The sequence below is a fragment of the Glycine soja genome, chromosome 4 (assembly GCF_004193775.1).
Source record: "Glycine soja cultivar W05 chromosome 4, ASM419377v2, whole genome shotgun sequence".
Classification (NCBI taxonomy): Eukaryota; Viridiplantae; Streptophyta; class Magnoliopsida; order Fabales; family Fabaceae; genus Glycine; species Glycine soja.
The window spans coordinates 4,356,091-4,367,870 of NC_041005.1; the positions used below are offsets into that span (position 1 = coordinate 4,356,091).

The 11,780-nt window shown below is 34.7% G+C and overlaps 1 protein-coding gene across 1 annotated transcript; it reads right to left on the minus strand.

The window, feature by feature from the left end:
* Window positions 1–1,082: 1,082 nt before the first annotated feature.
* On the minus strand, window positions 1,083–10,614 carry LOC114408844 (serine/threonine-protein kinase tricorner-like). The gene is made up of 12 exons (XM_028372026.1): window positions 10,280–10,614; window positions 7,631–7,805; window positions 7,387–7,470; window positions 6,878–7,119; window positions 6,508–6,739; window positions 5,820–5,899; window positions 5,224–5,308; window positions 4,033–4,164; window positions 3,820–3,933; window positions 3,570–3,617; window positions 2,090–2,174; window positions 1,083–1,734 (listed from the first exon to the last, which is right to left on the minus strand). Exons 1-12 carry the CDS (start codon window positions 10,420–10,422, stop codon window positions 1,643–1,645), a joined length of 1,512 nt encoding a protein of 503 aa, XP_028227827.1. The 5' UTR covers window positions 10,423–10,614; the 3' UTR covers window positions 1,083–1,642.
* Between the last annotated feature and the right edge of the window lie 1,166 nt (window positions 10,615–11,780).

Here is an 11,780-nt window from a genome sequence, read left to right on the forward strand (position 1 = left end):
CCCACCATTACATTAGTCATCCACGAACAAATACACAGGCAGCTAGTCAAAATTAATTCTGTTTTTTTTAATCATATATCGCACTTATTTTAATTTAATTTTTATACGTCTAATCATTTTAAATTGTTTCTTTCCGTGTATACTATAATATAATATACTATTTAGTTATTGAATTATAATATAATATACAAATTAAACAAAGCATGCCATATATTTTTATTTACTCCCTATATTTATATTAATAATAATTTTATATTCATAGTACAATTTCTATAACAAGAAACAACTTGAATGAATTTAAAAATAAATGAAAGTATAAACACTAAAAAATTAATACCTAATTTCAAAATCAGTATAAAACTGGTGATGAAAACCAGACCTCGGCTTCTCACCCGGATGGCCTATTGTACTGTACCAAAAGAGGAAGTTGGTAATGAAAAACTAATTCGAAGCATTTGTTATTTGATTATTCAACTAAAAATATTTTTTTTTACCAAATAAATGACTTTTTACAAAATCCAAAGGGTTGAAAACGACCTATCTAACAAGAAAACTCATGTCTAATTCCTACTTTATGTAAAATTTTCTTAAATCAACGATAATCACATACTACGATAAAGATTAATCTTCGATCTAATAAACTAGGAAAACACCATTGATCTTTGACCTAATAGATTAAGAGACGACCGTGATCCCTAACCTAAGACCAAAAATGACTTTTTACAAAATTAAATAAGAATTACAATAAATTGAAAAATTGAAGTAACTCACGTTTATAAATTTAGAATAGACACAATCAGAATCCTTGTAGACGAGTTTATTTTATTTTTATAGGCGGAATGATGATATGCTTATTTCTTTAATCTATATCAACCAAGCATTTTGTATCTCCTTCCTTAACCACCAATAAAATGTAAAGTAAGCTATAATTTTTTTTTTCTTTAATCTATATCGACCAAACATTTTGTATCTTAAGTAATCACGATGGATAAACTGACCACAAAATGGTTGGCCATCCGCTTCAAGTTCAATCCTCATTATATGGAAGTTACATAAAGACTAAATGGGGGGTGTTGGGAAAATTAAGAAAAAGTTGTTTGTATTCAATCAAGCATTAGCTAGTGACCAGGACAGTGAGGTTGACGTCACTAATTGCACTTTTCCACATGAAATAGATAAAAAGGGAAAAAGGGCAAGCAACTGAGCTGCTAAAGACAATTCCACACTCCATCCCCAAGCATAGTTTGTTTTAATAGTTTAATTTATGCTATCTTCCAATAAATGTACACATCACATCGAATAATTTTCAGGATGCTTTAATAGTTCCTTAGCAATTTTTGTCCATAACTAACATTTAACCAGCAACTGCCACTAGAGAAGGCAAGTCTTCCTCAGCCAACCTGGGCAGCCAGGACAGGAGCACTCAGTCGCACAACTCTCAGTTCCTAAGTTGAAAATTCAAATACAGACGCGCGGGGTTGCCCTACAAGCTTTGACAATGCTGTCAACTGCTTGCTGTACACATTTTTCTTGCAAATGGCATAGGAATTGGAGTACACCATAATACATGTTCTTGGCCGAATATTTAAAGCCAAAGCAAGTACACAAAAACCCAACAGGATGGACTTCAATTTGCACAAAGTTATGGAACCATTGGATCTCCAGAGGATGCAAGCATTTGTAAACTTGTTTCTTCAGCTGCCCGTTTAGAAGCATACTCTTGCATGGAATCACCTACAAATAGTTATTAGATCTTTAGTCAACTTTTATTTACAGTTGGGTTGGTCTAGCTCCTCTGTACGTTTCGTTCAAATGGTTTCGTGCTAGACCCGATTTAGTGCTTCTTCAAAACTTAAATTTTCATTAGTGCTGGTCCTTGGGTTTGATCCCTATGCCAACTATTATTCAGGAACACTACAACTAGTTTGACCCAGCATGTTCAACAGTCAACTGGTTTGAAAAGGAGAGAAGGATGCTAACTTTAAGGAAAATAACTAGGAATTGTTCTTATGGCTACAGAATGTACTCACTAGTCACTAAATTCTTAAAGTCTTGTACACAAAACAAAAAGTTGGTCTACATTACATACCAAAAGATTGACGGAGCCCTTCCTTTACAGCATCGAAATTCTTGTAAGTATAACCAACGAAACTTAGATCTTTGGTAGTTAGCATCTGCAGGAATTAGGTGGAAGTTGAAACATCAAATCATGCCATTTTGTCTAGCCATAACAGAAAGATGTATGACAGATACCTTAAAACAATAAGTACTCAAGATAACAATTTTTTGAATGACATACTTAGGGTGTGTTTGGTTTAGAGAATGGAAATAGAAGAGAAAATTTTAAATTAAAGTGTAAAAGGTGTGAGTCCTACACGAACAGTACATTCTCTCCCATTTCTCTCCTCCTACCCTAAACTAAACACAGCCTTAATGGATATCCTACATAAAAGAAAAGGAGACAGGATAAGGATATATAATTAATGCACCGACAGTGGGAAGGCCTTTTACACTGCCATCTAATAAAAAAATCCAGCATGTATGATAAGTTTGTTGACTGTTATGATAATTACCTTAAAAATCATATCGAAGATAATTTTTTATTGATTAATAGTATAAAAACTCATACTGATAGTGCATGTCTATTGAAATCAGAGAACACTCCCCTACTATGAACCAAAACAATTAAATAAAGACTTCTGACTCTGTAGTCATGTCCATAAATGGTAAAACACCAGGGCAAAACAAATTGATAAGATGTCAGCAGAATCAACTGGTGAAGTCTTTTGTTGTGACCGGATGGACTTGGGATCAAATCCTACTGATAAAAATCTTGGGAGAACCACACCACAAAAGCTGGCAATGGTAGTTGGAGAACTCAATGCCTTGTTTATTTGTGTTGAGCCCCATCAATTTCCAAATAAAATTGTCATTTATTTCCCCAGTTTTAGGAAAAGTAAAAAATAAACAATTCTTGGACTAGCAGCTTAGCACAAATAAAGCTTAATACAAGCAACATAGTTTGTATCAATTGTTCAATATTACCCTGGATAGGAGGAAACCATATAACAAATTCATTTTTCAGTCATTACACACAAACCAAAGTAAATATATCTCAAGAAGAGGCTGAAAGGGTAGTTTAGTTTACAATTCTATGAAAACAATACTCATCATCTTTGATATAAAGAACAATAAATAAACAATTTTCAAAAATTGTAATCAATTATCAGAAATGGTATTGAAAAAGTGTCACAAATCACAATGACAGCAAATATCAAGGAAAGTATGACAACCAAGGAGAAAGAATCTTCGATACTAGCATAATATATTTTATCATTTTCTTTCCCACACGTGTCTTGGAATTGGCTTAAAGTTCAAAACAACTTCTAACCAAAATCTTAAAGTGCCAGGCCTTCAGAAAAAAATTCCTAAATAAAGTCTGATCCAAACAAGAACAATAATTTGATATAATTGCAATACAATTTAGTATGTCTTCACATATAACATTTGATAGGGAGATATTTTAATGAAGAAAATTATGCAAACAAAACCAATTCAATCATGTGTACCTTTCGTGAGGATCCAGACCCGGTTCTTGCTGCTGTTGGTGGATCAACCTAACAATTCACAAAAGAATACAATGAGAAAATCTTAATGCTATTCATTGCTGGTAATATTGAAGCAACACTTTTCAAATGATTATACGCAAAAATAGATATTTGAAGTTCCAAGTTCCAACAGTTAATAGCAGTTCTGCTGTATGAGAAAATATAGAAGGGTATAATAATAGGGATAGCATGATGAGTTCATATTTTATACCTCATCAAACTTCATGAAGTTTTGGGTATCCAGTTCCCCATTGACTTGAGGTTTAAATGCTGCCTCCATTTCATACAGTTTATCCCAATCCACACCCTTGAACCAAGGATGAGCCTGGTATATACAGAATGTATATTAAAGTATATGACAAAAAGAAAGCTGACAGAGCATCACGGCAATATAATAATAATAAAAAAAAAATGAACACCTTACCTTTATTTCAATGGCCCCTCGAGTACCTAACCTATGATCAACATCACAGAGCAACCTATAAATTAGATCCTTAGCCTCAAGTGTTAACTGGGCATCATCTGGAAATCTTAAATGATTTCTCCAATGAACAATCTGAAAACAATCAGTGAATTTAGTGTCAACCAAAAAGAATAGAATCTTTGAACACTGGGTCTAAAATAATATGGTTGTGGATAAAAATAATCAACAGTAGTTGTAAGAAGTCATAAAGATGGTCAAATAATGTCTAGGAAATCAGTAAGAAGTATTAAACTGATCTTTATCATGAAATGTCAATAACCAACTCTCCCAAAAGCTTAAGCTATTAGGTGCAGACACAAATGGTTTAATTACTTCTCTAACATGCTCCTCATACAAGAGCGCCATGTGCTTGAAACACAGATGATAGAGGTCCAATTACCTGGAGCTTAACTTCAATTTTGTTTCTTTATTTAAAAGAATGCTGGTGGCTAAGATCAACAACTTGTTTAAGATCAAAATCTTGATCATTTTGGTGCAAAAGATCTTTTACCATGTCAGAAATCACATCTCCCAAAAGCTTGAGTTATTAGGTGAAGGAAAATGAATTTTTATTACATCCAACATGTAACCTTTCGACCATCCCTTATAATTTTTATTAATATATTATAATAATCTCAATTTAAAAAAAAATATTAAGCATCCCCTTCCATCACCAAACTCATCCATTTTATTTAATTTTGCATGTTGTTGTCTAATTTAAATATTATTGTGCCAATGAGGGTAGGCTCAAGTGCTTAACTGAAATGATCAAACAGTGTCCCTGACCTTGGAATGAAGCAACTATCCCCAGGATTTTGCCCACCTCTCCCCAATTTTATTAGTTGTCAAGTTTTATTGGGGGGAATAGGGAGAGGGGATAAAATATTTGAGTTGAAAAGAATACGTGTACTAACAACAGGAAACAGTGCCAAGTCATACATCAGCTTAAACTGCCTGTCTACCTTTAGTTTTTCCAGGATTTCATTAGAAGATACGGTAAAGGAGTAGAATATTTGAGTATCAGAAAGAACACAAGCAGTAACAATAGGAAATGGCACTAAGTGTTAAGTCACCATCAGATTAAACTACAAATGAGATGCAAGAAATTATTATTTTTTTATGAGAAGCCATTAAGCCAATTAAGGATGGTACCTTTCTGCATGTGGTTATTGGATCATCGGAGTAAAATGGTGGGTAACCAACCAGCATTTCATACATTATTGCTCCCAGTGACCACCTGTCCATATGAAATATTGCACATGAAATTTTATGAATAGGGTAGGTTAAATATAAAGCTTGTCAAGCTAATTAAAATTGTACAAATTGCTTTTACAACAGGAAAAAAAGAGTTACAACTTTCAAATGATCAGCCAAGAGTTAATCCACACTAAGCAGAACTATTGCTTGCACATTAAATACAACAAAAAACTGTGCAGCAACCTTCACAGCTGATAGATTTACATGGCCTAAAACATAAGGTAAGAGCTAACCAATCACATTCCATCCTTTATGAAATATTACACGTGAAATTTTATGAATAGGGTAGGTTAAATATAAAACTTGTCAAGCTAATTAAAATTGTACAAATTTCTTTTACAACAGGAAAAAAAAGAGTTACAAATTTCAAATGATCAGCCAAGAGTTAGTCCACACTAAGCAGAACTATTGCTTGCACATTAAATACAACAAAAAACCATGCTTCACGGCTGATAGATTTACATGGCCTAAAACATAAGGTAAGAACTAACCAATCACATTCCATCCCATATCCTTTTTTCAAAAGTACTTCAGGAGCAATGTAGTCTGGTGTCCCCACTGTTGAAAATGCCTTGCAACAAGAAACAAGGGAACTGAGTGAACTGAAAGGCTTTCTCATTTCGGCAATATTAGAATAACAAGTGCAGTAGTAATTGTAGACCATGCAATTGAAAAGCATAATTTATGTGCAATGAATACGATAATGGCCGTGATCAAGTACTAAGGTCATATAAAAGAGGTTATTTGTATTGTAGCCCAAGTTACACTATCCAGAACCATACTGTCATACAGTAAGTCTGCATATAGGGACAGAGACAAACTACAATGAGACAGGACCAAAGTTTCAAAATTTTAAAACTTCCCCACAATCATAATATAAACATGTGTGAGTTTGGATCCTTCAAAGATGTAATTTTTTCCTAAAGAACTCTTAATCATTTTATCCCCTCACCCCCCAAAAGACAAAATAAATAAGATAAATAAATGTTTAGGTCCTAGCTCTGTTTACTTTTGTATCATTCAAATAAAGAAAAGGAATCTTATAATATCAATGAAGGTTTTGATTTAGATTGCAGAATGCGAAGCCAGGCTACGAAACCAATGACAGAGACAGGATATAAGAAAGCTTGGACCATCTCTATGAACATGTGTTCTTAATTTTAAATAACAAAATCATACCAACTTCCTCCTGTTCATCTGCCAATGTTGAAGCTGTTCACGTGGACTTCTCCAGCTACTTCGATTGTCCGCATCATCAACATCCATTGGTTCTGCCAAAGTTTCATCATCTATGGTCTGATTTTCATGCAGTGTAGACAAGGCTATACAATCCAGAGGCTTACAGAGACCAAAATCAGAGAGCTTCATGTGACCATTTTTATCCAGAAGAAGGTTATCAGGTTTAATATCTCTGCAAAATAGATGATAATTGACAATTATTAATATGATTGTTTAGCATGTAAAGTCAATCCATTTCAGCACCCAATAAACCATCATCCCTGACATAACAAATTAAGCCAACAACTTTATAAGTACAGCCAAACTGAACCTGTGAATGTAATTGTGTTTGTGAATAGATTCTATGGCCAGAACACTTTGTGCAATGTAAAATCTAGCAACATTTTCACTTAAGGTGTCTTCCCTCATCAGCAGAGTCATAACGTCACCCCCAGGCAGATACTCCATAATTAAATACAAGTACTCAGCATCCTGAAATGAGTAGTAAAGTTTCACAATGCAATGACTGGCAACTTCGGCCAGCAAATTCCTCTCAGCTCTAACATGTTCCACCTGTAAAGAAAAAAGAGCTCATGTAAGTAAAATAACAACTAAGCATTCTTCAAGACATTCAGTCATCCAATAACATGGGTGATCCATCCTCAATAGAGACAGTATATGTATAACTCATTAATGGGTTTGGAATAATACATTTCAGCCATAACGAAACTTTAAAGGAATATGAAGAATAGTAAATTGCATTCACATGTCATGTCTGTTATTTGCATCAATTAGTAATTTCTAAGATTTGTTCTACTCAGCATGGTCTATATTTCTCACCTGGCCTCTCCTAAGCATTTCAGATTTCTTCAGCTTTTTCATAGCATAAATATTTCCAGATTTCTTCTCCCGGCACAGTCTAACCTGTAATTGAACAAGTTGGCATAAAATAATACTAGAAAAAAAACCTTGTATAGTAAGCAGAAAGAAGATTTGCCATTTCCAAACACAATAATAATGTATTGCGTCGTATCCAACAACGATTCTTTCATGCACAAATAAGCAAGCCAGGGACAGTACTGACCTCCCCAAAAGCCCCCCTTCCAATGATGGTCAAAAGTTCAAAATCATTAACACAAATCTTGTGTCTTTTCAATCGCATATATTCAGTCTCCTTCCTCTCTAAATCTTTGATGAGGTTGATCCGCTCCTCATTTGGCACATCTGATGATGCCAATTTTCTTTCTAAAACCCAGCGCCTGGAATAAAAAAAAAATTGTCAGCATCAGCAACTCCAAAACACTAGGTGAACAAAAGATCTGCACCAGTCTAGAGACTGTTTTAGGAAAAGACATAAGCAGGGCCACTAGAAGAGAGGCCAACATAAACTTTAGCTGGTTCTTTTTCAGATGAAACTCACAAAAGGAAGAACATGTGGTAGGTTGTTTCAATGTGACCAGATTAGTTAGCCCAAACTATATCAAACAAGGTGACAAATACCTCTTATGAACAAGTCAGCAAATATTATGATTTCATTTACTAATGGCTACACAAGCATCATGTTATACTGACATACCACCCAATGAAAAAAAAAAAACAGAGAGAAAATTGAAAGAGATACATGATTTTTTCATCCATGGTGTTAAAGATAATTCCAAAGCAATAACTTCAATCATTAAAAGAGACAAGAAAACTCAATCCATAGAATAAACATATCACCGTCCTTGTTTATGATTTTAAGTAGGTTGAGATATATGTTTATCCCTTCCAAGTCTTTTGATTGCATCAATGTTGTCCTTTAATTTTAGTTCCCATTTAACTTGGTCCTTGGCATCAAACCACAAGAGGTGCTTGTGTGGCTGTTTCCTATTCTTACTAAATGGCATGAAAATGGAAACACATCTGTTGATAGAAAAATAAATATAAAAATTACTATGAAAAGGTTATATGATTATGGGATTAATTATCTTCAGTTTTTTAAGTAATGCAATCAATCTAATATGATCCATATTTTTGTAGATCAGGGTTGACCAAGAGTTGGCAAAAATTAAAAAAGAACAATAAACAACATGCATGGTTCAAGTTGTCTAACTCTAAAAAGAGAAGGCAATTAATTTATTAACAGAGACCAGAAAACTCAATCTATAGCATAAAGATATCATTGTCCTTGTTTATGATTCTAGGTAAATTGAGACATATGTTTTCTTATTTAGTATAGCCATGTCTCTTCATTGCATCAATGTTTAATTTTAGTTCCCGTTTAATTTGGTCCTTGCCATCAAATTACCATATCAGGTGCTCGTGTGGATGTTTGCTATGCTTACCAAATGGCATTAAAATGAAAAGCCACCTATTGGTAGAAATAAAATATAAAAACTACTATCGCTGTGTTTGGATGCGCATTGCAAGGGTCTGGATTCATGTCATTCTTGAAGCAACTATTAATTGCTTCCTCGTAATCTAGTGAATTGGATGTGAATTTTGGAAAAAGTGGCTGAGAAGACGCCAAACCTAACACATATATGAAACGGTTGTATGATTATGATACAAGCATTCACCAAGATGCTGACATGGCAGATCAGACCAACACATGAACTTGACAATAAACTAAGGAAGAGATTTCAATTGCTAAGAGCAGGGCAAGGCGTGAAGTTAGCAAGCCAATGAGATTTAGAGATTACAGGGGAATGTAACCGTTAGTAACAAATTTTGTTAGGATGTGCAGTGTAAACAAAATAATAAGGATCAAGAGTAATGCCAGAAGTAGTTTTTGGGAATCATGCAGAAAATATTCATACTTCTATTCTTCATTTCTCTTTCCCTTTTACTCTAATTCTTCTTTCTAATCATATTATATTATTATGGGATCAATTATCTTAAGTCTTTTAAGCAATGCAATCAATATAATCTGGCCCATAATTTTGTAGATCAGGGCTTATAGTATAAATCTTACTCAGACATTTTTAACAAATTAACAAATATATAAATTACGATTCATGACCAAGAGATGGTAAAAAGTAAAAAAGAACATGCTCGGTCCTTCTCTAACCATAAAAAGAGGATGTAATTGATTTATAGATTTACTGCTTGAGAAAAAACATCCAACCAAGGCAAGCATACATATATCAAGTTGAGGAGTGATGTGATACTCAAAGATGCGCTCGGGCTTCTCCTCACTGACCAATAGTACAGATGTAACATATCATCTAGACGTACTCTCTGCAACTTATGAAGATAAGAATTGGGCAATTAAGGTTAGGATTATCATTAAGAGCCTGGATCATACACCATGACGTTTACTTAAACTGAGAGACACAAGTTTCTATACTGTGACGACCAAATAAAACCCATCCTTCCATCGAGTCTCACACCGGGTATGTAGATGGATTGATTACCGTGTCTCAAATACTCTATGCCTTCAGTTAAACTCAAGAATCAGAAACTCCAAACAAAGCATATGGAGTGTGAATTGCGAAATTGTTACCAAACAGATTCACACCGGGATCAGTTAAATTAAGCAAGTGTCAGTTGCAGGGCCTACGAAGCCCAAACACAGTGATTCATACCTAGATTACCTCAGCCAGCAAGGCATGAGAAGTTGAGAAAGGTAATTAAATCATAAGATCTAACCCTGAATTAGCATTGTACTCGATTTCAAGACAAAGGAGCAAGTTCCCTAAACACTAGCGTCCAAAAATAGCTGAAGAAAAATGAATAGAACAAATTTGGGTACCTCTCCTTCCTCTCTTGGATGTTCTTCATCTGAGCCCTATAATGATTCTCAATGAACTTCTTCGCAGCCGCCACTTTCTCCATGGTCAAGCTTGACCCCAACACCTCCTCCGCTCCGTTCTCTTCCTCCTCGAGATCCTCCATCTCTCTCTCTCTCGTTGTTGTCTAGCTACCACTCTGAGTGTGAGTGAGAGAGAGAATAATGTGTAACTCCAACTCCAAGTGTATCTATTCTTTATGTATATAAATATAAATCTAACCTATCTGATTCTTCTGAACCTTTTCTCTCTTTCTCTCTCTAGAAAACACCCTGGAGCTGTTATTTAATGCAACAACGAGTCGAGGAGATGATGCATTCAACAAAAAGGCACGGATTTAGCTCGCACGCATGCTACCCACCGTTATCCGATGCACTCCCCGTTCATCCTAAATAGAAACGGGACGGGGAGCATACGTGGCAGAATCTGAATCACGAGCGCATTGGATGGTGCGTGGGTGGCGGCGCAGGGGAACGAGGCCGGGAATAGATAAATGAAAAAGTGAGTTGCGTGGAGAGCGTGACGCGCTGGGGAAGGAGGGTGAGGAACACAGTGCGATGCGGTAGGAGAAAGCGTCGCTGTCACTATCAAATGAAATAAGCGCATTTTTAGTACTAGAGAACAACGAGGAGTAGGGCCCAGTGTGATGGGTAGTGATTGGGTCGTGGCACCCACTCTCCTTGCTGGGGACGTTTCCTTTACTATTAAATTCTGATTGGCTGTCTTGGACCCTGTTATGTTATCGGTAAACTTTTTTTTTTTTTTTCTTTTCTAAGACCAATATTATTGTCCATAACACAATATTATTTGAGTTGGTAGGAGTTTCTATTTGATCAAAAAATTTCTTTAAATACTTTAATATAATTAATATTTAAGATTCTAATTGAAGATATCTGATAAAATATGTCATGGGTTAAGCTGCTTATGTTCAGTGAGGTATTGCCCTATGCATGTATTTTCCCTTCTGGATATGAGTTGTCACGGTCTTATTCTATCTGTTTTTTTATTTTCCTTTTCTCAATGAACTTGGCTGTTTCAGCTCCACTCGCACCTACCAACCCCTCCAATATTTTTAAGCTCACTTTGGCGTACCTTAAATATTTAAATATTTACTTTATGCTACTACTAATTTCTATAAAGATTTTAGTAATAATATGTAAAATATTTACACGAGAGAGTTCCGAATTGGGATTTCGAGGCTTGACCCATCACGGCCGAAATGTCCCAATAGATGCGGTAGTTATCACAGTCTCTGATTAAATAATTGTTAAATTCTTTAAAAAATGAAGGGTGAATTTGGTCTAGCGCATGAAAATAAAAAATAAATTTCTTAATTACAGTAAAATACAAGATATGTGAAACTCACATAGAATCAACACAATTTTTTTTTTCCCTCATCTCTTCCCAAACCAAATATACCATAACGAATGAGAAAATAGTGTATATATTGTTATCCAAACTCAA

What these genes read in the sequence shown, in the direction of transcription:
- LOC114408844 (XM_028372026.1), bottom strand. Translation starts at nt 10,422, where the DNA reads ATGGAGGATCTCGAGGAGGAAGAGAACGGAGCGGAGGAGGTGTTGGGG. An exon ending in GAAGGGGGGCTTTTGGGGAG is followed by an intron (nt 7,471 to 7,630) that starts GTCAGTACTGTC and finishes GTTCAATTACAG; the next exon opens with GTTAGACTGTGCCGGGAGAA. An exon ending in GGTCTGGATCCTCACGAAAG is followed by an intron (nt 2,175 to 3,569) that starts GTACACATGATT and finishes TAATTCCTGCAG; the next exon opens with ATGCTAACTACCAAAGATCT.